The 26,954-nt window shown below is 49.4% G+C and overlaps 2 protein-coding genes across 2 annotated transcripts; one reads left to right on the top strand and one right to left on the bottom strand.

Annotated features, from left to right (window-relative positions):
• Positions 1–26,919, top strand: ift140 (intraflagellar transport 140 homolog (Chlamydomonas)). Its single transcript, XM_047032136.1, has 30 exons — positions 1–151; positions 773–936; positions 1,135–1,356; positions 1,613–1,734; positions 1,902–2,044; positions 2,525–2,700; positions 2,871–2,962; positions 3,065–3,171; positions 3,306–3,445; positions 3,680–3,883; positions 3,998–4,070; positions 4,328–4,419; positions 4,721–4,848; positions 4,983–5,100; positions 5,271–5,392; positions 5,481–5,613; positions 6,112–6,243; positions 6,845–7,089; positions 21,644–21,821; positions 22,311–22,501; positions 22,747–22,842; positions 23,109–23,241; positions 23,402–23,545; positions 23,805–23,933; positions 24,234–24,416; positions 24,509–24,715; positions 24,790–25,002; positions 25,155–25,321; positions 25,448–25,589; positions 25,886–26,919. The coding sequence occupies exons 2-30, from the start codon at positions 790–792 to the stop codon at positions 26,096–26,098; spliced, it is 4,392 nt and encodes a 1,463-aa protein (XP_046888092.1). The 5' UTR covers positions 1–151; positions 773–789; the 3' UTR covers positions 26,099–26,919.
• tmem204 (transmembrane protein 204) lies at positions 11,946–20,243 on the bottom strand. The gene is made up of 3 exons (XM_047032138.1): positions 19,272–20,243; positions 18,213–18,368; positions 11,946–13,798 (listed from the first exon to the last, which is right to left on the bottom strand). The coding sequence occupies exons 1-3, from the start codon at positions 19,546–19,548 to the stop codon at positions 13,554–13,556; spliced, it is 678 nt and encodes a 225-aa protein (XP_046888094.1). The 5' UTR covers positions 19,549–20,243; the 3' UTR covers positions 11,946–13,553.
• Positions 26,920–26,954: the final 35 nt, after the last annotated feature.

A 26,954-nucleotide genomic window follows, 5' to 3' on the forward strand; every position in this document is an offset into this window, starting at 1 on the left:
GGTAACTGGAAGGGACGCTTAAGTTCCACCCATACAGAGCAAGAGGTACAAAACACTATACTAGACTAGATAGCGATTTTAACTGTAACAATCCTATGCTGTCAGGAGTATTTGTCAGGTTTACGACGGCAGCATTTAGGAAGCTCTTCAGGTAATTCCTTATTCCTAACATAATACAACTTAATCTTAGCAAAACCTTTCTTCGCTAGCTAGCTGAGCTTTTTACACACAGGCCTCTGCACACACTGGTAGCATCAAATGGATTAGCAGTTAGCACAAGGCAAGAGCGAGCTTGATTAGCTAGTTAGCTGATTTTGGGGGGTACTGATGTACTACCATTGCTTACTGCATGTGTGGCTGTATGGTTTCACGCACGTTTACAGAACTGGCCACAAAATGGGAATACATATGTTATACTGTAATACCAAGCTATCATGAAACATTGCTATCAAGTTGGTTAGCCACTTAGCAATGGGAGACAGGTAACAGTACAGTAGATGGCCCTATCTATTTTTTCTACTTCCAAGCACGCTATTAAGGATGGGCTACAGTCTTCTGTTTGTATATTTGCAAGGCTTACTTCTAAGTCCCAAATCTGAATATGTAACGACGAGTCTGATCTGTACACAATCACGTTAAGTTTAAATTCCATGCACTACATGTTCTATCAAACAAACACAAGTGTAATTCTATCTTTATTTTGGTCAACAATAATATATTGCTTGCTCCTTATCTTTCATGATCTTTATCATCCTCATCCTCTGCTCCACAGAGCAGGGTAGCGGGGACATGGCGGTGTACTTTGATCACCGTATTGAGGCCCCTGAGTCTAGCGGGGCCCCTTCCCAGGTAGCATGGCACTCCACCCAGCCTGTACTGGCTGTGGCCTCCAACAGCCCCACCACCGGAGGCAACATTGATCTGTACCTTCAACAGGTGGGCGAGCATCTTCGGAAAACACTAACTCACTTGAGGAAGGATAGATGTGTTCATATTCAAAGTATAAAGACTAAAATGTTGTAATAATAATTAACAGACAACAGTAATAATGTTATATATATATATAAAAAAAAAATCTTACTATGATACCTGTTTAATGTCTCCAGTGATTCCCGGTTTGCTTTGTTCATCCAGGGGGAGTGTGTGAGCAGCTGTCATGTGGAGCGTCCCTTCCAGCCCACGGTGCTGCGCTGGCACCCCACCAAGCCTGTGCTGGTGCTGGGCTGGGAGACGGGCGAGGTGCTGCTACTGCCTCACCCCTCGGGGGAGCAGACGTCCCTGCCCACCACACACACCGCCTGCATCACCCTGCTGGAGTGGAGCAGCTCAGGCAGTCGCCTGGTCACTGGGGATCAGGTGGGTGAGAGGATGAACGCTGCAGAAACACACACACACACACACTCTCACATACACAGTCTCTCACACATGCACAAACACACACACACACACACTGTCACACACACACTCTCACACACACACACACACACACACACACACACACACACACTCTCACACACACACACACACACACACACACACACACACACACACACACACACACACACACACACCCTCTCTGTCAGTTTTGTTAAGTCACTGGTTCCATCCACAGATGGGAGTTTTAGCGGTCTGGAAGATGGACGCCAGAGGAAGACTGCAGGGAGGTCATCTTGTGAAGCACGAATACAGCAAACCTTTAACCTACTGCATCTTCAGACCAGCTCCACCAGGAGAGTGAGTAACAAGAACCCATCACAACTCCTCATTGATTTCCAGAACCCTCAAGCTAACGCCTGTCTGCCTAACCCCCTCCAGCCTGCTCCTTCAGCAGCAGAGGCAGTAGTGTCACGCTGATCTGTCTGTCTGTCTGTCTGTCTGTCTGTGTGTGTGTGTGGCGGCAGGGATGTGGCGATGCTGGCGAGAGCGGCGGTGAGCGGGGATGAGAGCGCTCTGGACATGTTCACCTGGAGGAAGGCTGGGAAGGGGGTCCCCCTCAAGATGGGCCCTCAGGAGGGGCTGCTGTTCTACGTCAGCACGGCCGATGGTTAGATTAGATAGATGTTATGGAGAGACACATTTACATTTACATTTAGTCATTTAGCAGACACTCTTATCCAGAGCGACTTACAGTAAGTACAGGGACATTCCCCCCGAGGCAAGTAGGGTGAAGTGCCTTGCCCAAGGACACAACGTCATATTGGCGGGGCGGGGAATCGATCCGGCAACCTTCTGATTACTAGCCCGACTCCCTCACCACTCAGCCATCTGACACCCTCAAAGTCTGTGTGTCTGTGTGCTCCTGTGTGCTCCTGTGTGCGTGTGTATATATCGATTACGTGCATGTGTCCTTGTCAAAGAGTGTAAGACTTCCCGTCAGTTTTCGAGTGTGTGTTTACGCGTCTTTGTGGTGTGAAAGAGATATTGCACTCCTGTTTTTCCTGCTGTTTTGTTCAAAGTTGTGAGGGTAGGCTTCATGTTAACTGTGCACCAACCCCATGTGACTGTGTCTCCTGTGGTTCCCCAGGCAAGGTGCACTGTGTGGACGAGCGAGGCCGGAGCAGCCCCGTCCTCAGTGTGGAAGGCTCCATCCAGAAGCTCTTCTATCTGGAGAGGAGGGATGTGCTGGGGGTTGTCACGGAGACACTGATGCTGTCGCAGTACACTCTGGGACCTGAGGGGGGAGCCCAAGAGCTGATGAAGGTACTGCTTCACTGCCACCATGGATTTTTCATATGATAAACTTGATTATGTGAATAAATCATCATTATCCCATTCAACTATTCCCTTTATCTAATACTGTTTATTGGGTATTGCTTGTCTAACAGGCATTAGACTGTTATTCACAGATGTGTGTGTGTTTCGGTGAACAGGTCAAGCTAAGTGGAAAAAGTGGTCAAACCACAGACATCGTCTGGACAGACAATGGTCTGCTTATCACAGCGACAGGGGAGCAGACAATCAGGTCACACACACACACACATAAATATACAGACCCACACACAGTCCCACACAACAGGACACATAAGGACAATGCAGTTGACCTTGTGTGTATGTGACCTGGCAGGCTTTGGGACTTGGAGAGGGATGATAACTACGTCCTCTCTCTGGATGAACGCCTTGGCTTTGAGAAAGGAGAGCTGCTCAACTGTGTCTCCTACTGTCCAGGCAAAGGTACCGTCAACACTGCTGACGCCTCCTGATGCTGCAGCAGCAGGGTGTTCATGTGTTACCGTACGTTCAATGGATCCCTCTGGATATGGGAAGGATTGTGATTGGATCGCTTGTTCTGTGCTGGTTTGTCCCAGAGACCCTAGCTGCGGGCACAAACCGTGGGCGTATTGCTCTGTGGAAGATGCTGGTCCAGTCCAACGCCCGTAACGACAGCAGGACCCAGTGGAAACTGCAGACGCCCACTGAGCTGGAGGGCAGCATCAGCCAGCTGCAGGTACGCCCCACAGCAAAACACACCGTGCTCCATGTGACTCATCAAGATAAGCCTTACCAAACTACAAGTACACCCCACAGCAAAGCACACCTCGTGACCAGTACAATATACTTTATTGTTCCTTTGGGTAATTTGACAATTCAGCTCGGTGTCATTGTATTTAACAAATAATATGTGTGTGGTGTGTGTGGTGTGTGTGGTGTGTGTGTGGTGTGTGTGTGTGTCTGTCTCCAGTGGGGCTCCAGCCTGGGGCTGCTAGCTGCCAGCAGTGAGAGCTCAGTTCAGATCCTGTGTGAACATGTGATGTCGGCCCACTTTAGCCAGCAGGTGGCAGCGGTGCAGCTCACCCCCTCCCAGCTCAGCCTGACCCTGTTCAGCACGGCCACGCAGCTCACCCTGCGCTCAGACATGCACATCAGGGGCGTCTGCGTCACCAAGGTAACCAGGGCTCCCCCCCGGCGTTCGCCGTAGCGAGGCTTGGGCCGTCGTAGCGTCACGCGTGCATGCGTGTGTGGTTCTAACGGTGTGTGTGTGTGATCGCCTCGTCCTCAGAACACCGTCACCGTGTGGAACGGGAAGCAGGTGACTGTCCACGAGACAGCCGAAGATGTCCTGCGCAACACAGGTGACACACCTAGCACAGGAGACACACCTAGCACAGGAGACACACCAAGCACAGGAGACACACCAAGCACAGGAGACACACCTAGCACAGGAGACACACCTAGCACAGGAGACACACCTAGCACAGGAGATACCCCCTTGCTGGGTGACACTCACCCAAACCAGAGGCTGTTGTTCTGCCCTGTGGCCCACACCTGAGTCCTACCCTCCTCCCATCCTTCCCCCCTCACACCTCCCCTTCCCTTCCTCCCCCACCAGGGTCATTCCAGTGTGAGTCCCAGGTCTTGGCCGTGCACGATGAGAACATCTACTCTGTGGAGCCCAACAGGGTGCAGGTCCGCACCCCTCAGGTCAGTACCCCTCCTGGAGTCCTCCACCCAGCCTTCACTGTCCCTCTCTGCCCCCCCCCCACTCCTCCCACACACTGAGACACATGCATGCTCACTCACACTGTTAGTAGACCTGCATGCACACACACACACACACACACACACACTCACACAGGTATGTGGTAAGGTAGTCTGCCTGGTCAGCACCACAATGTCTCATGATTGTCCGGTTTGTGAGATTACACACACACACACACAGATATTTTTCCACCCAGGTGAGGTCTTGTTTATAACACCTGTCTTCTTCTTGCCTGTTTCCCAGGGAACAGTCAAGCAGCTGTTGGCTTTCTCTGAGGCGGAGGGTAACCCCATCCTGCTCAGTGTGTGCCAGGCCTACCTGGTGGTGGGCACGGACACCGCCCACATCAAAGTCTTCGATCTGACCCGCAGGTCAGTCAAACGCCAGAGAAGAGCTTTACTGCAGCCACACATGGTTACACACGGAGCAGTCCCAGCTAACCAGGCTCCTGCCCTACTTAACAAAGCTGCTGATTTCAGACGTGTTGATTTCCGTGTCTCCGCAGGGAAGCGAAGGCTCACTGCAGTGCCAAGAACCTGGCGGAGCAGATCCCCAACCTGGGGGCGCTGCGCTCCGTCAAGTGTAACGCCAACGGCAACCAAGTCAGCATTCTAGTCACACAGGTAGGTGGATGATCACACGGACATGGCTACACGCACACACAGACATACATACTTACCTTATTCGACTGTTCTCTCAGGGAAGTTAAAAAGTGACTTTTGGATTTAAATTCTAATCTTAACACGTTTTGAAGGCTCACCTGTCTGTTATAATTTCATCTTTTCCCCTTTAGGTGAATGGGAGACCAGACAACAAGGTGTACTTCTATGACGTGGAGATGGACATTGTCACATACTTTGACTTTTTCACTGGCAGGCCACCAAGTGGGATCTCCCAGGCTGAAGACATGGAGAGGTACTTCCCCACAGTGTGTGTGTGTGTGTGTGTGTGTGTGTGTGTGTGTGGGACAGCGTGTGTAACTCCTGTTGGGGATGTGTTGCAGACATCAGTCCCAGGCCTCGGAGCTGAGTGGCCGGTGTCCTGTGACTCACTGCTGGGACGAGAGCGAGCCCCGCCTGTTTGTGTGTGAGACGGTTCCTGTGAACAGCTCCTCTCGCCATGACGACACAGACGAGGTAGGGCCTACAGCTCCTTTCGCCATGACGACACAGACGAGGTAGGGTCTACAGCTCCTCTCGCCATGACGAAACAGACGAGGTAGGGCCTACAGCTCCTCTCGCCATGACGACACAGACGAGGTAGGGCCTACAGCTCCTCTCGCCATGACGACACAGACGAGGTAGGGCCTACAGCCACCGCTTCAGCACAAGACAGATCCGACGCTCGTTAACGACCATTAACCGTTAACCGGCAAGATTTTTTTTTTTTTATGGATTGTCTGAGACCCATAAAAAAAAAATACCCCCCAAAAAAGACCCCATAAGGGGTTGATTTTTAAATAGCAGCATAAACAACAACAGAACAAAAACTGATATCCGTTTCATAAAACAGACACACAATATACATCTGTACATGTTCAGGTGGACATTGAAAGCATTGAATGTAACCACGTAACCGATATATCCCTGGTAGTATGACACGTGACCGCAGCCCCTTCTCCCCCCCCCCCCCAGGTGGATGTGCTGGTGGTGACGCTGTTCTGCACCCAGGAACATGGCCTCCTCCTGCAGGACTCCTTCCCCAGGTCTGCCAGCCTGCAGGCCCTCCTGGCTCTGGATGTGCCCTACTACTACTTCACATGCAAGGTAGGCCAGGCGGTTAGTGATGAGGTCATCATCTCCGGGTTAGGGCCTCTCTCTCATAATATATCATGAGGCCGACATTCATATTTTTGCCCTGTTTTTTTTGTCTCTCTCAACATTGTGCAAAATTGATTTCATGTCACGTGCATTATCTGTGTGCTTGGTCTCCGATCACACCGTCTGTGAAGCTGTTGTTTCGGAGGGGTGCTGTCTTCCTACCGGAGGTAGGTCGTCTTAGTCCAGCGCCGAGCCAGCTATACCCTACCCTCCCTGTGACATCATCAGCAAGCCTGCTGATGATGCTGCGGTCCTAATAGAACCCTCCTAGGGGGATAGGAGGATACAGTACGGTCTACCCCCAGTTAGGGAGCAATAACACTGGATTGAGATGCGGCCGGTCAGCTAGGTACCCTGTATCTCCTTAGGGCGAGTCCTCTCTCTTAGATGGCTTCTGTCCTGCTTGTGCTGCTTTGTGTACCTCCGAACCTCAGCTCTCTCCTTTTAGCCCCAGACGGCTCCTAGCACACGACAGGCCCTGAATCTGATGGTCGTGTTAGCTGATGGCACTGAGAGACTAACCCTGGTTTGACCCCCCTACCCCCAGCCTGGTGAAAGAGATCCAGAGGTGCAGGAAGTCCCTCCCTCGCCTCCCTCCTCCACCTCCCCAGCCCAGGCCCAGGCCCCCCCAGCTCCCCAGGCCCTCCACATGGTGTCCAGACGAGCACTCCGGGACTTTGTGGGTCTGGAGGGCTGTGAGAAGGCCACCCGCGACGCCATGCTCAGCTTCAGCTTCTACCTGACCATCGGTGACATGGATGAGGCCTTCAAATCCATCAAGCTCATCAAGAGGTATCACTTTATGTTCTGTTTGCCTTTGCAGTTTACGGCCTTGACATACAGCAACAGTTGCTCGACAACGGTACACCCTAGAACCTATAGTGTTCCTTGAGCCTGTTGGTAAACACATGGGCTGTATTTGTGCTAGTTTCTGGATCCACTTGTAGAACTGTGTGCTTGTGTGGGTGTGTGTGCTTGTGGGTGTCTGTGTGTGTGCTCGTGTGTGTGTTTCACATTGTGTGTGTGTTTCACATTGTGTTTGTCACCGTTTGTGTGTGCCTCGGGATCGCCCACCCCTAGCAGCGTACAGGAATGCCATCCATCACCGCTAGCGTGACTGAGCGCGTGCGTAACTCTGTCCAATCAGAGGGCGGGAGGAGACGTGCAGGATGGCATGCAGGCTGCTATGCCATCGCCACTTCCTCTGTTTTCTGTCATCACTTCCTGCTCCGGTAGTACTCACCAGGGGCCAGTTAAAAGCCTGAGAGGCCGTCTCAGGCTCAGGAAAGACTTCAGGGATGGTATTGTTAGTCCGGCCTTGACTCCTGTCCGACTCCCTCGGAGGGTCTGTAACAGGAGACCCTGGTGGGAGGTCTGAGGGCAGGCTGACGTGGACAGCGGCCATTGTTGGCCCTCGCTCTTTTGATCAGGCTCTCGTATCACTCCGCGCCACGGTCTGTGTAGGTGGCGAGGGATAAGGAGGTCAGACCCGGCCTTCCACCCACCCTCCACCCAAGGTCAGAGCGTTTCACTCAGTTATGAGTCTTGGAACTCTGAGCCATTTTCTCAGAACTCTCTCGGAACACGGATATCTGAGCTCCATTACTTTTTTCTTTACTGGGGTTGAGCCCTTGTCTGTTAAGGATAAGGCAGTTGGATGCTCTGATGGAAATATGCAGTTATTGTTGCGGTTTTAGGTTTCTTTTGAATGTATTTAGGAGGGGGATGAAGTGTGTTGTGCGGGGTTTGCTGTGATAATGATCACACCCCACAGAACTAACGTTGTCTGTTTATGTTAACTGAACTTTTAAACACAGGACATGATTAAGGAGTTTTACACTGTGTGTGTGTGTGTGTGTGTGTGTGTGTGTTGTTCTGGAGCCTACATGGTACTGAGGGGATGTGTGTTATCTAAACACACTGGGGCACAGACATAAATCCCCTCTGTCTGTTTGCTCTAAATAGGAGGGCTATTCAACCAAACAGAAATAGGTCAAACAGGGGCTCTCCCAGTGTCCCATGCATGCTGGTGGTTGAATGTGAATGACTGTTCTGAGGATGTGTGGATGTGACAGAGAGGCTCACCTCAGCGAGTGCTCTTTCATGTCACACTACCGGACACGAATACGTGAGTTTAGGGACTATGTTTCTAAACTCCCCCAGCTGCTGGGTTTCAAAGTGCACGTATCAACTTGCGCAAATGCGTCTTTAAATAAAACAAAACACAAACAAAAAAATGTCAGAATAGCATATCCCTTGAAAATACTGAATCCCATTGGGCGGATATGCTTCAGAGCTTAATAGGTGTGATGACAGCTTTAGTAAGTTCCTCATTGACAACTATTTTTACAGCTGATTCTTTTTGTCAAAAGGATAGAAGCCTGGAAGCATTGTGTTCGATTCCCGTTTATCCCTGCCTACAGGATGATGCACTTCCTGTTCTGTCACACCAGCACCCTACACCTCTCCCTGTACTTCCTGTTCTGTCACACCAGCACCCTACACCTCTCCCTGTACTTCCTGTTCTGTCACACCAGCACCCTACACCTCTCCCTGTACTTCCTGTTCTGTCACACCAGCACCCTACACCTCTCCCTGTACTTCCTGTTCTGTCACACCAGCACCCTACACCTCTCCCTGTACTTCCTGTTCTGTCACACCAGCACCCTACACCTCTCCCTGTACTTCCTGTTCTGTCACACCAGCACCCTACACCTCTCCCTGTACAGCCAACACTGCCTCAGCCTCTGCATTGAGAGGTCTAAACTACACACAGTAACCCAGGCAACTCTTTAGAGCCATTGCAAGTGTTTTAGTCATAGCAAAGTGTTGCTTTGAGATAGCATGTGATAGCATATATCATAGTTCTCTCTCTATATGTTCTCTCTCTCTCTTGGTTTTCTCTTTTTCTTTCTCCTGAAGCGGTATGTCAGATACCATTTGGAATGTCTCTTCCCAGTCCAGACCTCCTGTGCTATTTCCTCTCATTCATGCTGTCCTTGACATAAGGCAACACGCAACAGGGTTATCTGTCCGAATGAATGCAAACCTTCCCTTTGACATGTTAGTTTGTCATCAGTCCTTCTACTTAAAAGGATAATACTTCATCTTTTCCATTTCCAAGTCAGACAAAACCCTTCTGAAAGTTTCCAGGGCTACAGCCTAGAGTGATGTCGTGCATGTCAGCGGTCACTTGTACTAAATGCAGTGCTGCTATCAAGTCCTGTTCTGTATTGATAGCCTTTACTAATATATGTTTTGTAGCCAAACAAAATGATAATTTACCTCATTGTCATCCTGCTATTAGCACAGCCCTCAAAATGAAAAAACCTTACTGAATCTAGCTAGACGGCTAGAATACTTTTACAGCATTCATGGCCACTCTGGTTAGGCCGGAACTCCAGGTAACTAGTCTACAAACCCAGACTGGAATATTGCCTGAGTGGCTGTCTACAAGAGACTAACAAACTGAGAGGAAAAACTGTCTTTTATAAATCATGTGTACATAAAATATGAATGGTAAAACTATGGCCTATCAGGCCATGTCCATGTCCTCAGTGCAGACAGTTATCTGGAGGTCTTCTTCTCGGCCCTCTTGTCTTTGGCCTGCGTCTCCTCCGTGGTCTTTTCTCCTAAGAGCACCTCCTCCTCTGGATGCAGCTGACTCCTCCTCTGGCTCTCCTCACAGCTCTGCACCTCCTCCTGATACACTTCCTGCTCCTGCATCTCCTCCTCCTCCTGGTGCACCTCCTGGTACACCTCCTCCTCCTCCTGGTACACCTCCTCCTCCACCTGGCACACCTCCTTCTCCTGCACCTCCTCCTCCTGGTGCACCTCCTGGTACACCTCCTCCTCCTCCTGGTACACCCCCTCCTGGTACACCTCCTCCTCCTCCTGGTACACCCCCTCCTGGTACACCTCCTCCTCCTGGTACACCTCCTCCTCCTCCTGGTACACCACCCCCTCCTGGTACACCTCCTCCTGGTACACCTCCTCCTCCACCTGGCACACCTCCTTCTCCTGCACCTCCTCCTCCTCCTGGTATACCCCCTCTTGGTACACCCCCTCTTGGTACACCTCCTCCTCCTCCTGGTACACCTCCTCCTCCTCCTGGTACACCTCCTCCTCCTGGTGCCTGCGCTCCAGGGTGGCTCGTAGCCTCTAGCATCACAGAGCAGAGTCACAACACGAGGCTACTGGCCACGGTGTTTGTCTGAACACTGCATTCAGAGTTAGGAATTTTGTCAGTTGACACACTTACCTGGGCCTCCTCAAACAGTGTGTCTCCCTTTGACTGAAACTCCTTCATCTCTTCCATGACCTGCATGAGGGAGGCAGTGCATCGGTCCAATTTGGCCTCCTCAGCTAAAAGAACGCTCTTTTAGAACGTGGAAAGAGAAACGGAATACTTGAAGAAAAAGGAAAAGATCAAAGACATCCACGATTAGCAACTCCACCAATTAGTGAGTGTGCAGAGAGCACAAGCCTGTACCTCCAGCCTGGGAAGGTTGTTTTCATTCACCATGACCCACTCTTCTGCCCTCTGCAGGGCCCTCTCCTCCCTCAGCACCTGTGGAGCAGAGGCAGGGCTTTTATTTTGAAAGTGGAACGATATAGTTGTTGTTATTGTTGTGGTGTGGACTTTGCTATTGTTTTAAATATAGATTGATTCTTAAAATTATATCTTTTGTAGCTCTAGTTGTCGTTATCGTCCTTGTTGTGAACGGGTCTGTAGGATGGTTGTGTACCTTCATGTTGAGCCGGTCGCGTTTCTTCCTCAGTTCTGCGTTTTCTGTCTCCTACGTGGGTTGCAAGACCACAGAGCGTTGTGACTAAGCATTTAAAACAAGGTGCTTTCACTCACGTCTACCCAGTCTGACATGGAAAACTAGCTTAGCATTTCCATTCAATAAAAAAAATACATTATTCTTTTTTTCTACACCATTGAAAGACAATTTGTATTCATATGTTCGTATGTTTGTAGTTATACTTTGTAGGTATACTTCAAGTAATACTTTTCAGCATGGGTTAGTACTGAGTCATTAGTGAAGCAGAAGTGTCGAGGCATATGGTATGTCTCACCAGGGCATGGATCCTCAGGTGCAGATTGTACTGAGTCAGGACCAGGGGGTCAGTCATGTCAGGGACTGAGGTTGAAGCTGTCACTGGGTCAGCCAGACGAGGTGGCCCACAAGGCCTGGGGCGCAAGCCCATAGTAGGAGGAACAACAGCACCATCACAACACAGGGACATCTCAAAACCACCAGTAGCTGGTACCAGAATAAACCCGCCCAGTTTAAAAGAATTAATCTTATTGGATGATATCGGCTGTAGGAATGATGGCTTGTGGCTTTTCCGTGAAGAGGTGCTGTTGGCTGCAGGGTCCTAAACTCAGTACTTAAGGAAGGTGTTGACTACTTGACAGTGTTTTGGTTTCAATGTTGCAGTCAGAGCTACGTTACCGTGGAAACCAATCAACTTGAACATGAATCTAGAATCTGATTTGTTTTGAATTGAGCACTGCAACTACAATGACAAAAAAACAACAAATCTCAGCATAGAATAATAATGGATTGTATTCTGTTCAATTCATGTTATGTGCAGCAAGTCAAAGTACAAAGTAAATCACACCCACACCACACGCGGTGTCCAATATATCTGGATGCCTATCCATACATTTATTGTTTTGGTGTCAGTCATCTGTTCTTTCATGCACACCCTCCATTTGTTTATAAAAAAATGACTGTCACACTTTTCTATCAGCGGTGTAATATGATAGCAATATAACAGCAACACTACCATACAATTGTATGACATTAACTTCAGTACATGTACCACAAGCGAGCAGATTACCAAAAGGAAAGCACCACTACATAAATGAGCATAAATGTTCAAGGGAATTGTTGTATTTACTACCACTGTTCAACAAGCTGCACTGCCATTTTGAGCAAACCTAGTCGAAAACAGGCTTATTGGACTAATCACTGAGCATGTGAAGTGGTTTTAATGTGGGTAGTTAATATATTCCCAGCTTTTTCAGAACACGTCACATTGTTATCAAGCTTTTGTGGTTTGAATAGTAAACAAGAATGAATTTGTGCCAAATCACCCAGGTCAGTTTTAGAATACTACGTTAGACGGTATTTGTGTGGATACTGCAGGATGGGGTTAACTCATTTTTCAAGTCGATGCTATCTCAGGTTATAACTCTAAAGTCGCTTTTAATATTTATAATAATAATATAGATAAACAATTTGCAGGAAGTATGTGTCATTACGTAAGTGCACATATAACAAAAACATGTCAAGATCCAGCTTGATCTTTTCCTAAGAAGGGGCGTTTCAGACATACAGGAAATGCCAGTCCAGATTCCAGGTCAAACAAACATTCATCACATCTCAGCTTTAGTGACTAACATGTTTACCGAAACAATAAATTCACCACATCCTATGTTTTGATTGATACATAACTGTTTTGTCATTTCGGAGACGTATGTTTGCTGTATGGATTGGATTCCGTTTGTAGATAACGGGAAACAAAACAACGGGATGTCCAGACCTTCTGTTGAAGTAGCAGACAAAAGCAGAGGTGATCTGTGAGGCATGGTTTGTGATGGAGGAAAGGGAGAAGGTGATCTGCCCAGCACCAGAGTACAGTCCAGCACCAGACTACAGTCCAGCACCAGATTACAGTCCAGCACCAGACTACAGTCCAACACCAGACTACAGTCCAGTACCAGAGTACAGTCCAGTACCAGATTACAGTCCAGCACCAGACTACAGTCCAGCACTAGACTACAGTCCAGTACCAGAGTACAGTCCAGTACCAGATTACAGCCCAGTACCAGAGTACAGTCCAGTACCAGACTACAGCCCAGTACCAGAGTACAGTCCAGCACCAGACTACAGTCCAGCACCAGATTACAGTCCAGCACCAGATTACAGTCCAGCACTAGTAGAGCTGCAGAGTGTCCTTTCCTCCACAATTCCAGACGGGGGCGTCAAAGTGGGCCTGACTGACTATCCACAGCCCCAGTGTCCGGGGGGGTGTGGGGGGGGGGGGGGGGGGGGGGGGGGTGAACTTGAAGGAAAAAACTGACAACCAAAATGGGGAGAGATGGGGAACCAAAATGGAATCAACTTTTTTTTATCAGCGTCCCTGCTTCCAGATATTTAGGAATGAAATTGTGTGCACAGCTCAGAGCATTGTCCGTTTTCTCTGGCCTGTGAAGTGTCTGTGTGTTCAAGGGCCACACCTCAGCAGGGCGACTCCACGTAGTCGTTGTCGCGCCGCGGGTGGAAGGGCGCCGCTAGCGAGCGGCTGATGACGATGACCCGGGGCGTGAGGCAGTCGTCTCGGCGGTGCAGGATGTTCCAGATGAGCATAGCTGCAGCCAGGGTGGCCAGCAGACAGGCGGCGATGTCCACGTAGCACGAGTAGGACAGATGAGTGTACGGACCGATTCTGTAGAAGGTCACCAGGCCGATCACCAGCACGAAACCTGGTGAGAGAGAGACAGAGACAGAGAGAGACAGAGAGAGAGACAGAGAGAGAGACAGAGAGAGACAGACAGAGAGGTTCATTCAGGAGCTGTCGTCAAAATCGAGTCACATTGTATTAGTATTGCCCTTTTTACGAGCAATGTTACAGAGGGTTTCACATATGCCCATAGAACTGCAACTACACACATGAATTAAGTACGCATTATCCTCATTACATACACCCATTACTAATATGACAATGTTTAGTTACTTCACCTGTGGTTCTGTATTTCATTTTTGATACAGTAGCAGGTGGTGAGGTTCGTTAGAGAGTCCTTCAGATGTTAAGTGTTTATTATAAAGGTTTCCACCCCTATCGTGTCCATGCTGATGTTCTTGTATCAGTGATGTGATAGAAGTTCAAAGCCCTCTGTGAGGGGTCTTTGACTGGAGTTTCCTCTGACGGTGAACTTCAGAGATCTCAGGATGAAAGTGTTCCTCGGTGTATAAATATCACTTAATCCGTGCTTCTCAGAACTACCACCACAATAACATTTGAGAGCCAATCAAATGAGGTTCTGCTGTGTCTAGCCTTGGGGTAGAACATCCTTGGTTTCCATCATTCCATCATTGGTTTGCTCTGTAATCCTGTTTTTGCAGTCCACAGTAGCACAACGTCTGGTTTAAGGACTCTCATTATCTCTCAGAATCGATTGGTCGTTGCTGGTCAAGAGAAACTTCTGTTCACAGATCCCGGTGAGATCAGGAGCCGGTCAGTAGTTTAGCAACAAAAAACTGGTCAAAGAGACGTTTTTCAGAGTTACCGGTAGAAGTATAGGAACCATAAATACTCCCCAGAAACGGAGGGATGTTGAGCCAGTAGGATATGAATCAGTTGGTTTCCTCTACCTTACCAGAGCCAGTGCTCTGGCTGTGTTCTTCAAATAGTGTGTGTGTGTGTGTGTGTGTTTCCCTCTCAGCATTAGTTAGGTGCTGTCTATTGTTCATGTGGTTGTGCCTGTGGTTCACAATGTAAGCTTGTGTGTTTGTCTGACTGAATAAGTGTCTGTCTCCCTGCCTGTCTGTCTTGCTGTGTGTCTGTGTGTCTGCCTCCATGCCTGTCTCTCTGCCTGTGTCCTGTGGTTGCGTGCAAGAGTGAGCTTGTCAGTCTGCATCAGTTTAACCTGCCTGACTCCTTTTCTAAGAATGACCAGTCTCTCTCGTGGTTCCAGGCTGGGTGGGCTGTGTGAACCCTCGTTTTGGCACAACTTAATCTTTCTAACTTCCTTCCCCTTCTTCCTCTTTCCATCCTTCCTTCCTTCCCTCCTCTCCACACCCCCTGTTTGAGGTTAACATATTCAGTGAACCTTTCATATTATCCACCAAGAGAGTCTGACCTTCATAAAAGACAATGTAAACCCACCTGGTCTCAAACCACGTCCTGAAAATCCACTGGAACGGCCTTATCTTTATAGCAGAGATAACGGATGATAGTCAGGTCATAGCTAGACCATTCCCATTCCTTTTATGGTCTCTAAATCTTTTAAAATACCCAGACCGTTGAAGCGTCTAAGCCAATCAGTAACGCTCTCCAGCTGTGCTCGGTCAGGCTCAGTCCTGAGGCTGCCTCTGCTCACATTCCTTGACTTCTCAGCCCCAGTGCTTCGACTAGTTTTCTCCCCCTCCAAGGACGAGCACATATTTCAGTCTGTATTGTTCTTCTTGGAAGTGCCCATTGCCTGTTGTGCATAAGACAGACACAATAGCCCAAGGCCACGACTTGGGCACGGCGCCCACCGCATAATCCACCAAATTCCCCTCACTCCTTACTTAAAAGCATCGGAGTGTAAATGTGTTCCTCCAACCTCCATGGATCCGTGACCTATGACCTACCAAGCTCTGTTTGTTGAGCCAGACATTCCAGAGTCGTTGGAGAGGAGAGAAACTTCCAGCACTGAGACAATCCAGACTTAGACCTGGATCCAGTGATCATATCACTGAATGGAATTGGATTTTGTTATTTCACTGTCTGCATGTGATAGCTGAGGTTTTTCTGGCTAGGGTCCGAAAATGAAAATAGTCCATTCCTGAGAAAGAGGCTGCTAGGTAAAAATAACTCCATTCATTGAGGGCCCAGGCTCATTCACTGACTCAGGGGGGGAGCTATGAGGGATGAACTGCGGAGCGATTGAGGTCTATGAAATGATCAATCCTCAGGAAATGAATTTCTTATGTATAGATGAAGTGAGAGCAGGGCTGGTGCTGGAAAATCACTGAGCTCGCTAACAGACAGCTGAGCCTTGGCCCGTTACTGACTGTCTCTCTACCAAGACTCTGGCTAGCTGTCTTTGCATTCACGGTCTTAAAACACAGCTACAATCTCCTCCACATTCAGTTATCAAGGATCTTACTGCTTATCACCAGTCTGGAAAAAATTCAATAGTTATTTTAAATATAGAATCAACATTGTAAATTTAGAAATGTAGTCTTATTCACCACAGTGACTTAAACACGCTTGGCAATGTGCACAATAATATATTCCTGTGCAGATTTCCTGGTGTCTGTCAAACGTCCTAAATATAATCATGTGCTTCTCCAAATACGGTAAGACATTCCCAGAGTGCCATATCGGTAAAAGGAATATGTCATTTTTTTCCAAAGAGCAACGTATTTTTAGAGATTGGGGAAGTAGGTGTGTACCTGTCTCATTAGTCATGTCTCTATTCTTACCTAATGTCAACATGTTTGGAGGGCGTTTTAGGTTCAATTTTTGTCTGTTTATGAAAATAGCTGAGTGTGGTGACTGAGTGAGTAACAGGATATTAAGGACTTATTTTTACATCATATGAAGACACCCTACATTGACAGGGCAGATTAGTATGCCATACGCCTAATTATTATTAGGCGAATCTCTCTCGCTCATACTTGGTCTCAATAAACTGTATGACCATGAATCAATCGTTTGGGTCGACCTCTTTATCTAGAACCTTCAGATAAAGACCTTGACCAGGATGGCTTTGCGTGCAGAAGAAGCTAGGTTTTTATCAAATGTTTCTGAGGGGACTCTTTCTTAACCCCTGTTCCTAGAGATGTTGTAAACACAGGCATGAAAGCCATCACAGCTTATCAGCACGGCAGCTGCTCCGACTGTGTACGAGAGGACCACCCAACAAACACACACACTCTCATACGCAACACACTTAGGACCCCATACACACACACATTCCCCCCCCACTCTCCCTACACACACAGTCCCTGTCGAACTGTCTTTTGCGTCCGCTCCCCCTCCCCCCGTCTTTTCTCTTGCGGGGGGTTTGCATAACAGGTAGTCGCAGGCATTTCCTCGTCCTGAGCAGGGATATCCTGGCGCCCGACAGTCGCTCTCTGGCTCGCTGCAGCTCCGGTCCGACAGCACAGACGAACCCGTCGCTAAATTTAGCTCCCCCCCCCCCCCCCCCCCCCCCCCCCCCCCCCCCCCCCCCCCCCCCCCCCCCCCCCCCCCCCCCCCCCCCCCCCCCCCCCCCCCCCCCCCTGTGCCTGGCCGTGCCACAATGCTGCCCAGCGCCAGACGCCTCCTAAACAACACGCCGCAGAGCCACTAAGACACAACGCCACACCAACCCAACAGGGGGCACTGGGGCAGACCACGCCCACCCTGACCTACAGCCCACTGGGATAGATAAGGGAGGAAGGACAGGGAGGTGCAGAGAGGGGGTGGGGGGGTCGGCTTGCCAACAGTCACACACTCATACTAACAATGCTATTCCTGGTGGTTCTAAGCTTTAATTGACTTTCTTAGACAATTCCGTCTTGGACTGATAAGGCCTTTCCTGGTTTTCCTTTTTTCCCCATTTTACTCTGAGTTTGATTTGTTTGGTCTTTCTGGGGATTTATTGACATGTCTTTTTCCTGGCCCAGTCTCTTAACTCCGCCTGCTTTCTGTCAGTGGGAACCCGCTGGGAGAGGGGCTCTTTATTGTTCAGTAGCAACAGTATTTCCATTTTCGGATGTAGGAGAGGAACTGTGTGTTGTGAAGTTGCATTCCAAAAACACTCGCTTAATGCTTACCTGACTTATTCGACATGTTTTTTACGAAAACCCTCTAATGGAAGGTGTACGTTTTCACTAAGTGCCGCGTGTAATCTTTTTACTGCAGTTCTCACTGTTGCTTTTTTTCGTGTGTGTGTGTGATTTCATTCAGCCTGTCTGCTCACCTTTCTGCTTTTGCTTGTTGTAACTGGTGTTGACAACAACCCACCGTGTCTCTCTGGTGATGTAATGAGCGCTAGTGTCGTTTGGATCAGAACAGAGCAGTACGGACAACACCAGACTACACCACGAGTGTAGGCGGAGCTACGGAACAGGAGATGAGACACGGTTGTGGGCAGGTTGTGGAGTACAGATCCTGCTGACGGGGGTGTTGGTGATACTCACTGGCCAGCTGGAAGAGGGCGGCGATGGCTTCCTCCCACCACTGGGAGTCCTGGGTGATGAAGGGCAGCTCCATCAGGCCCAGCAGGAAGATGAGCTGGCCCGCCGTCAGAGCTACGGTGGCCATCAGGTTACAGGCCCGCATCATGTCGAACTGCACTGCAGGAGGGGGGGGGGGGGGGGTTAGGACTTGACCCTGAACACCTGACAGAGGTCATGACCCTTCTGAGGTCAAACTGAAGGTCTACTATGTATATAGAGCCCAATAAATGAATGAACTATGAGAGCCAGTGCAGATAGAAGTTGCAAATATGGCAAATGCTTGATTTTGGTAGAATTAGAATGCAAGGAGTTATACCAATTGAAAAAGTTAATAGAATGTTCTGTACATTCTTTCAATTATTTATTTATTTAGGACCTATATTTACCCCTTAATGCGTAATACAGTCTAATTATCTAGAGAGAAAACAGTAACTGTAGCTATAACATTTTACATGTATCCACACACACACATACACACACACACAATCATATATCTGAGATGAGAGGTGCCAATGAGTGGAACTAAATCCTTTGGTTCATGGCAGGCCAACTGGGTCTGCTGAAAGCTCCAATTCATCATGATGTCATCATGATGTTGGGGCTATGATGTTAGAGATCAGGTTACAGTGTTGGGTTAACCCACTGTGACCTGCAGGGTTTCATGGAAATGATCCATCATTGTCAGCAGACAGTAAACTGGAGGTCCTCCTGCTCAAGCCCAGTGTGTCATTTATCCATCACATACACACCAAGAGATCATCTCTGGGGTTTAGGTCATCGCTATACATCTTCCATAGACAAAGGATTTCTCACAGTTTTTGGGGGGCAGGTTTATACGAGAAATATACAATTCAAGCTGTGTTAAGCAGGGTTACTGTATCGACCTTTGTTTTGATTCGATTGCAGCAACGGTGTGAATTCATACATCTCTTTGAAAACCAACACTCCCCCCCACACACACACACACAGATACTCTCCGCCTACTCACACACACACACCCCACCTCTCCTCCACACTTACGTTTCACCGAGGTGCGGGACTCCTGGTACCCTGCGAACTCGGAGCCCCATCCCAGGCCCTCACACTGTCTCTGTCCCTGGCCCCTCCTCCCCGCCCCGGGGTCCTCGCGGCCCCGCTCCCCCCCGGTGGGACACATCCTCCACAGCCCCACGCTGCGCTTGCGTCCGTCCTCCAGGGCTTGCAGCACCCAGCTGGGGGTGAAGGCCGCCACGTTGTTGAGGACCAGGGACAGCAGGGCCACCGCCACCGCCGCCACTACCAGCCTCTGCACGGCCATGCGCTGGGTGGTCGCCACCTCTCCCTCCCCTCTCTCCTCCTCCGCGTACCGCTGCTCCTCGCCGGCTACAGCGCCGTCGGTGCCCGTGGGCGGGAGCGACCGGCTCTCCTCCTCCACCACCTCCTCCTCCACGGCCACTGAGCTAGCAGCGACGGCTGACTCCTTGGTGCAGCGCTGGACGTGGGGGGAGAGGGTGGGCCAACGGGTGGTGTGTTGCGGCTCAGCTAGAGAACATCTCCGTTCATCCTCATTCAGGAGGGATGGTGTCGGTGGAGTCGTCTCAGCCTTCCTCCTCGGACTGCACGGTGGGCAGGAGTGGGTTAATCCTACAAACACCTGGGTCCATTCCACTGGCTTGGACCGGCTGCAGCTTGGCGCTCGAAGATCACTCCCGTTCTCCCTCCTTGTGTTGTCAGTCTTCTCGTCCGACGCTCCCCCTCTCCGACACTCTTTTTCCGCTTGGTTCTGCAGCCAGGGTTGAGCTTCTCTGGGTCGATCGTATCCGTCTTTTCTTTTTGGTCGTTCCTCTTCGCTCTTTTTCTTTCTTCGACTCTCTTGTTTCTTTCCCCTTCAGTGGCTTGGGGGGTGGCAGGGGAGTGGAGGAGAGCGGGAGCGTGAGTCCACTGGGTAGTGCTGCTGAGGGGCTGGCTCACTGGTGGCTTCGCTGGACCTTAGCCCAACCAACCGCTCTCTTAACTGGAAGAGCTCCTACTGCACATGCTGTAGTGTACCTCCCTCCCCCTCTCTCTCTCCCTCTCTCCCTCCCCCCTCTTTCTCTCTCCCTCCCCTCTCTCTCTCTCCCTCCCCTCTCTCTCTCTTTCTCTCTCCCTCCCTCCCTTCCTCCCCTCTCTCTTTCTCCCTCCCTCCCTCCCTCCCCTCCCTTCTCTCTCTCTCTCTCTCTCTCTCTCCCTCCCTCCCCCTCTCTGTGGGAAACAGCGTCAGCTCTGGCACAGCTCAGTCCCAGGGGTCAGAGGTGAAGTGGGGAGGGGGCTACTTGGTAGTGGAGGGTCTGTGTGTGCAGCAGGTCCCAGGCCAGGAGACCCCCCTCCTCCCTCGGCTTACTGAGGCTTATGCTTGGGAGAACGCCACTGGGGGGCGTGTTTTTTATTTCTTCCTCCGAGAGCCTATAAGCAGCAGCGTGTGTGTGTGCGTGTGCTACACACAGGCCCCTGCAGTCCAACCAGCAACAGGATGCGTTTCCTGAGAGGAAAAGGGGCGAGAAGGGGGAACAGAAATGTCTCTCTTACCTTTTTTCTCCTCTGTCGTTTGTTCTGTCGTTCTTAGTCTCTTTTTCTGTCTGTTCTTTAGACCCCCCCCCCCCCCCCACACACACACACACACTCTCTCTCCCCATCCCTCCTCCCTCTCTCTCTTCTCCTCCAAACTGAGTCATGGTTCTGTGAGCCTCCCTGTAAGATGTGGGCTGTGTGGAGTCGGTCTGTGACTGTGGGGATTTTCAGGGCTGCTTTCTTTGAGGTTTTGGAGAGCCTAGTTTAGGCCCCCTAAAGATTCTGGGAATGTCCTGTTGCCTAACTTTAATAAACATCCCACATCTGCATCGGAGAGGAGGGAGGGAGGGCCTCGCAAATAGGGACCAGATGGGTGTGGAATGTGTGTGTTGTGTGTGTGTTGGATAGAGCTTTACCATGGTGTACTTCTGAGGGCTGGCCTACAGCCCTGGGCTTTGAGACTGGATTCTCACTCACACACATGTTGATGCAGTGATTAAATCAGTGCTTTTGTGTCGAAGGACTTTGGTTGACATCTGATTGTGTTTGATGTTGACTGTTCATACTGCACAGTATAAGACATATCCCTTCTCTCAGGCATCAGGAAACGGTCTGCATTGGTCAAATAATTCAACTGTCATACAACAACTGTTAGATCCAAATAAGATTTCCAAACCAGCTTATAGGAATGAGGTTTTTTCTCTATTTTCTAGCAACATTTCTCAAATATATTTTTTCATGTACCCTATGCTTTGCACAAAATCTAAGCTCTTCGATCCAATGTATTTCTAATCGATCCCCTAGCTAAAGTATGAGCCAACCAGATGCCAGTGTTGAGAGTAACTCCTGTCCTGTCCTCTCTGCAGCGAGGCGGTGTGGGAGAACATGGCCAGAATGTGTGTGAAGAACCGGCGCCTGGACGTGGCGCGGGTGTGCCTGGGGAACATGGGCAACGCCAGGGCGGCACGGGCGCTGCGAGAGGCAGAGGCAGAGCCCGAGCTGGAGGCCAGGGTGGCAGTGCTCGCCGTGCAACTGGGCATGCTGGTGAACATGGCCGCGCACCACAAACACCACCAACACCGTCACACCGTCACCACACAATGAGCTTCATATAGTCACAAACTTGAGGAGAGAGGGTTGTTTCGTCCACTTGTTGGAGATGCCTCTTCTGTGAAGATAAACGAGTATCCCACCTTAACTGAATTCACTTTTCCCTGTGTGTTTGTTATTTTGTTGAAAGAACATACAACGTTCTGAGGTAACTGAAACATATAGATTGTGTGAAATGACCCTACCTGCACCCCTCTCTAACCACTTCTGACTGAGCACATTTAGTCATTTAGCAGACGCTCTTATCCAGGACTACTTACAGTAAGCACAGGGACATCCCCCCGAGACAAGTAGGGTGAAGTGCCTTGCCCAAGGACACAACGTCATTTTGCACAGCCGGGAATCAAACCGGCAACCTTCTGACTAATAGCCCAATTAATAGCCCGATTCCCTAACCGCTCAGCCATCTGACCCCCTGAGCAGGAGGATGCGGAGAAGCTGTACAAGAGCTGCCAGCGCTACGACCTCCTCAACAAGTTCTACCAGGCGTCTGGCCAATGGCAGCAGGCGGTGGAGACGGCCGAGACTCAGGACCGCATCCACCTGCGCACCACCTACTACAGCTACGCCAAGTACCTGGAGGCCGTGGGAGACAAGAACACGGCCCTCACCTAGTAAGACACACGTCCACGCTCAAGCTACTGGGTTACATTTGTAAATTTTTTGGTTTATTTAAAAATATGAATTTATTTATTTATAAAGTTACAGTGGCAATGCACGTTAATGAACATGACTGTAAATGTCCAGATTAAGATGTGTAGAAATGAGTTATGTTGTGTGTCAGAGGAAAGGCCATTTTCTGTCGTCAATGGATGTGTCCAGTACTTGGTTCCTGACTCTGTGTGTGTGTGTGTTGCAGCTATGAGAAGTCAGACACTCACCGGTTTGAGGTGCCCCGCATGCTCCTGGATGACGCGCAGTCGCTGGAGATCTACGTCAACAAGACCAAGGACAAGTCAGTATGCTGCTCAGGCCACGCTCTGTTTGACCATGTGACCATGTTGACCATGTGACCATGTGGGCTCGTGGATCAGGTTATCATATTTAGGGAATATTTGGAGTTTGGGAAACTTTCTACCAGAAGGCTCAAACTGGCAGTTATTTAACATGTTGTTCTTTATAAGATGATGCTGTGTTGCACGTTGTAGAAAGCGTTTCATCCCCCCTACGCCATGCCTTGAGAAGACTTGTGACATGCTGCCCTCTGGTGTGTTGCTGCAGGAGCATCTATAAGTGGTGGGCCCAGTACCTGGAGAGCCAATCAGACATGGAGTCAGCGCTGCGCTACTACGAGCACGCCCAGGACTACCTCTCTCTGGTCCGCGTGCACTGCTACCTGGGGAACATTCAGAAGGTAACACCCGTCTGAGACTGGGCCCGGGGGAAGGTTTATAAAGTTACACACTTCTGACATCACGAAAGAACTGGCAGGGGTTCGGAAAGAGTTGAAATCTAGGTTGTTTGTTTGAGTGTGTAGTCTGGTAACGTCGTAACCATGGCTCCGTATTTGACAGGCGTCCGAGATAGCCAATGAGACGGGGAACCGGGCGGCGTCGTACCACCTGGCTCGTCAGTACGAGAGTCAGGATGAGATCAAACAGTCCGTCCACTTCTACACACGAGCCCAGGCCTACAACAACGCCATCCGCCTGTGCAAGGTACTCCACTGCCCTCCTGCTGGACGCTGCTCAGAATACCTCGACAGTCAACATGCTACTTATCAAACTTAATGACCAAATACCTGTCCTTTTTTATATTTTATCGTTATTTATCATTTTTATTTCTGATATTTGTTATGTAAATAGCTATTTCAGCGATTTAGGCTTTATTTAGAATGAAACTTCCGGCTTTGTTTCCTGTCGAGCATTTAAGTGTTTATTAGCTTGTGTTGACGTGTTTGTTGTTGTTGTTGTTCAGGAGAACGGTGTGGACGACCAGCTAATGAACCTGGCCCTCCTCAGTAACCCTGAGGACATGATGGAGGCTGCCTGCTACTACGAGGAGAAGGGCACTCACATGGACCGTGCCGTCATGCTCTACCACAAGGTAGCCAGGCTCACGCCACTCCTGACCTTAGCCACGCTCAGCTAGGAACGACAACCAGTGCATTCAGCCCTGTGCCACAAGGGGGAGCTCCTGCTCTGATATTGGCATCAAAAGACCGGAAGATATACACAGCTTCCTCAGTCCCGGTTTTGGCGTTTACTTTTGACTTAAGGCTATTGCACACCGAGTCAGAAATGTGTGTCAGAAATGTTCACACGTAAAAAATAAAATGTAATGGGAGGCAATTGAGATGACCGTTTGTTCCTTTCGTCTCTCTCTCTGCCTCTCTTTGTCCCACAGGCTGGTCACTTCTCCAAGGCGCTAGAGCTGGCCTTCGCTACCCAGCAGTTCACAGCCCTGCAGCTCATCGCTGAGGACCTGAATGAAAACTCTGACCCCGCCTTGCTGGCGCGCTGCTCCGACTTCTTTATCAAACACGCCCAGTACGAGAAGGCAGTGGAGCTCCTGGTGGCTGCCAAGAAGGTAACCGAGTGTTTGTGTGAGAGAGAAATAGACAGAGAAGCAACATGCCCAGCGCTAAGTTAACATGTGTGTGTGTGTGTGAACACCCCCAGTTTCACGAGGCCCTGCAGCTGTGTTTGGACCAGAGCCTGACCATCACAGAGGACCTGGCAGAGAGCATGACCGTGTCACGGGACTCCAAAGACATGTCCGAGGAGGCCCGCAAGGACCTGCTGGAGAGGATAGCAAACTGCTGCATGCGCCAGGGAAACTACCACCTGGCCACCAAGAAATACACACAGGCCGGCAACAAGATGAAGGTGTGGGAGAGTCTTCCAGACACAAGCCGACACGCTGTCACACAGTTGACTGATCTCTTTCTCCTACCCATCAGGCCATGCGGGCTCTGCTGAAGTCAGGTGACACAGAGAAGATTGTTTTCTTCGCCGGCGTGTCGCGTCAAAAGGAGATATACATCATGGCTGCCAACTACCTGCAGTCTCTGGACTGGCGGAAGGATCCGGAAATCATGAAGAACATCATAGGGTTTTACACTAAAGGCAGGGCCCTTGACCTGCTGGCTGGCTTCTATGAAGCCTGTGCCCAGGTAAAGCATCATAAATATATCAATTAATCATCTATATACTGAACACACGTTAAGAACTTACACAGTCTTGATTAGTTCACAACTTCCGGTCAGCTACTTAGATTGTATCCAGTTCTAATGTCGTGGTCTTGATGTGTTTGCAATGCGTTCAGGTGGAGATCGATGACTATCAGAACTATGAGAAGGCCCTGGGCGCTCTGACAGAAGCCTACAAGTGCCTGTCCAAAGCCAAGGGCCGCAGCCAGGAGGAGCAGGACGGCCGCATGGCTGAGCTCCAGCACAAGATCAACCTGGTCAAGAGGTTCGTCCAGGCACGCAGGTGAGAACACACCACAGTCACTCCGGTTCACGACACTGCAGCGGAGAATGTGTCCATTTTTTAGGCTTGTATTTGAACTTTATGTGGAAAAAACATTGGTTTTGAGCGCTGCAGTGCCCCCTGTAGGCTGTATGAGGAGGATGCGGGTGAGGCGGTGAGGCTGTGCGAGGCCCTGCTGGAAGAGGGAGACCTGGACGCTGCGGTCAGGATAGGAGACGCCTATGGCTTCCTGGTGGAACACCACTGTCAGAAGGGCAACTTCCAGGTGGTCAGTACTGAAAAAACATAGTCAAGGAACCCAGACTTGTGGTTGTATATGTACTTTTGGAGTCAGATGGCTAAACGGTTAGGGAATCGGAAGAGTTTCGATTCCCGGCTATGGCAAATGACGTTGTGTCCTTGGGCAAGGCACTTCACCCTACTTGCCTCAGGGGGAATGTACCTGTACTTACTGTAAGTCGCTCTGGATAAGAGCGTCTGCTAAATGACTAAATATAAATGTATATGTACTTTTACCCAGTAGCTCCCACCATCATCCTGTCCCCTCCTTCCTGTGCTCCACAGGCCTATCGCAAACTGGAGGAGCTCCAGAAGATGCTGCCGTCTCTGAACATCAGCTACTATGTGAGCCAGGGCAGCCTGGAGGCCCTGCAGAGGGCGGTGGGTCTTCCCCTGGGGAAAGGAGCCCTGGCCGACCATGGAGACCGCAGGGATAGTGGGGGTGAGGAGGACGAGGTGGAGGAGGATGAGACTCTGGAGTCACACCAAGGGGACTGATCCACACCCTCTACACCTGTAGGCAGAGCACCTGACTGGGACAAAAGCTTGTACACGTTGAGGTCCATGACCAAGTGGATACAAGCAGCTCTAGAAACCACACAGAAGCTCCTAATGGTGTCCTTGTTCTTCGACAGGGTCACCTTATTCAGCTTGATACAAGGGGCTTGACCTGCTTACACTCTGCTTCGAGAGAGGATGAGTAGAACAATGTAATCAGTAGTTTATAATGTTATCATACTACTTAAATCCATTCAAATACTCACAAATATCACTAAAATTCATTTATCGACCTACTTACATTTCAGATGTTTTGAACACTTCTAAGCCTGTATACCTTTAAGATGAGAACAAAAAATCGTAATACCTCACACAATTACTTATTACATTTCAAAGCTCCTAAATTAATGTATTTTGCTGACACCAGTCTGCAGTTTGCCTTATGCAGTATGGTATGCAGGATATTGCCTTTGGGGACAAAACATTTGTATCTGAAGCATCTGTTTGGCTTTGTTCATTCCTTACAGAACACATGTATTTTTCTAGTCAGTAAACCTAAAGAAAAGACAATACATAAATTGTTAAGTCTTGAATTTAAGGTGTACAATGAATATAAAACATTTGGATAAATATTTAAATAAAGATTATGCAGCTGTGTTTTACATAGCTGTAATACATTTTATACATTTATATGATAATTTGTTTTTTTGGTGTGTTAGTGTTAAGATTTTGTACATGACCTTGGTGTTATTAAATCCCTGAGATATATTTTTGTGATCTGTATAGTATGTTGCTATTTTAAATAAACAGTTTATACATTGCTTGGACAGATCAGTGTGATTTGACATGGGTGTTG

Source organism: Hypomesus transpacificus, chromosome 13, assembly GCF_021917145.1.
Source record: "Hypomesus transpacificus isolate Combined female chromosome 13, fHypTra1, whole genome shotgun sequence".
Lineage (NCBI taxonomy): Eukaryota > Metazoa > Chordata > Actinopteri > Osmeriformes > Osmeridae > Hypomesus > Hypomesus transpacificus.

Excerpts from the sequence above, each read along its gene's own strand:
- ift140 (XM_047032136.1), top strand. The coding sequence starts at position 790 with ATGGCGGTGTACTTTGATCACCGTATTGAGGCCCCTGAGTCTAGCGGG. Across the intron at positions 3,172-3,305 it reads CTCCTACTGTCCAGGCAAAG|AGACCCTAGCTGCGGGCACA; the intron begins GTACCGTCAACA and ends GGTTTGTCCCAG. Across the intron at positions 22,502-22,746 it reads AAGAACACGGCCCTCACCTA|CTATGAGAAGTCAGACACTC; the intron begins GTAAGACACACG and ends TGTGTGTTGCAG.
- tmem204 (XM_047032138.1), bottom strand. The coding sequence starts at position 19,548 with ATGGCCGTGCAGAGGCTGGTAGTGGCGGCGGTGGCGGTGGCCCTGCTG. Across the intron at positions 18,369-19,271 it reads GTCCCGCACCTCGGTGAAAC|TGCAGTTCGACATGATGCGG; the intron begins GTAAGTGTGGAG and ends CCCCTCCTGCAG. Across the intron at positions 13,799-18,212 it reads CGCCCTCTTCCAGCTGGCCA|GTTTCGTGCTGGTGATCGGC; the intron begins GTGAGTATCACC and ends CTCTCTCACCAG.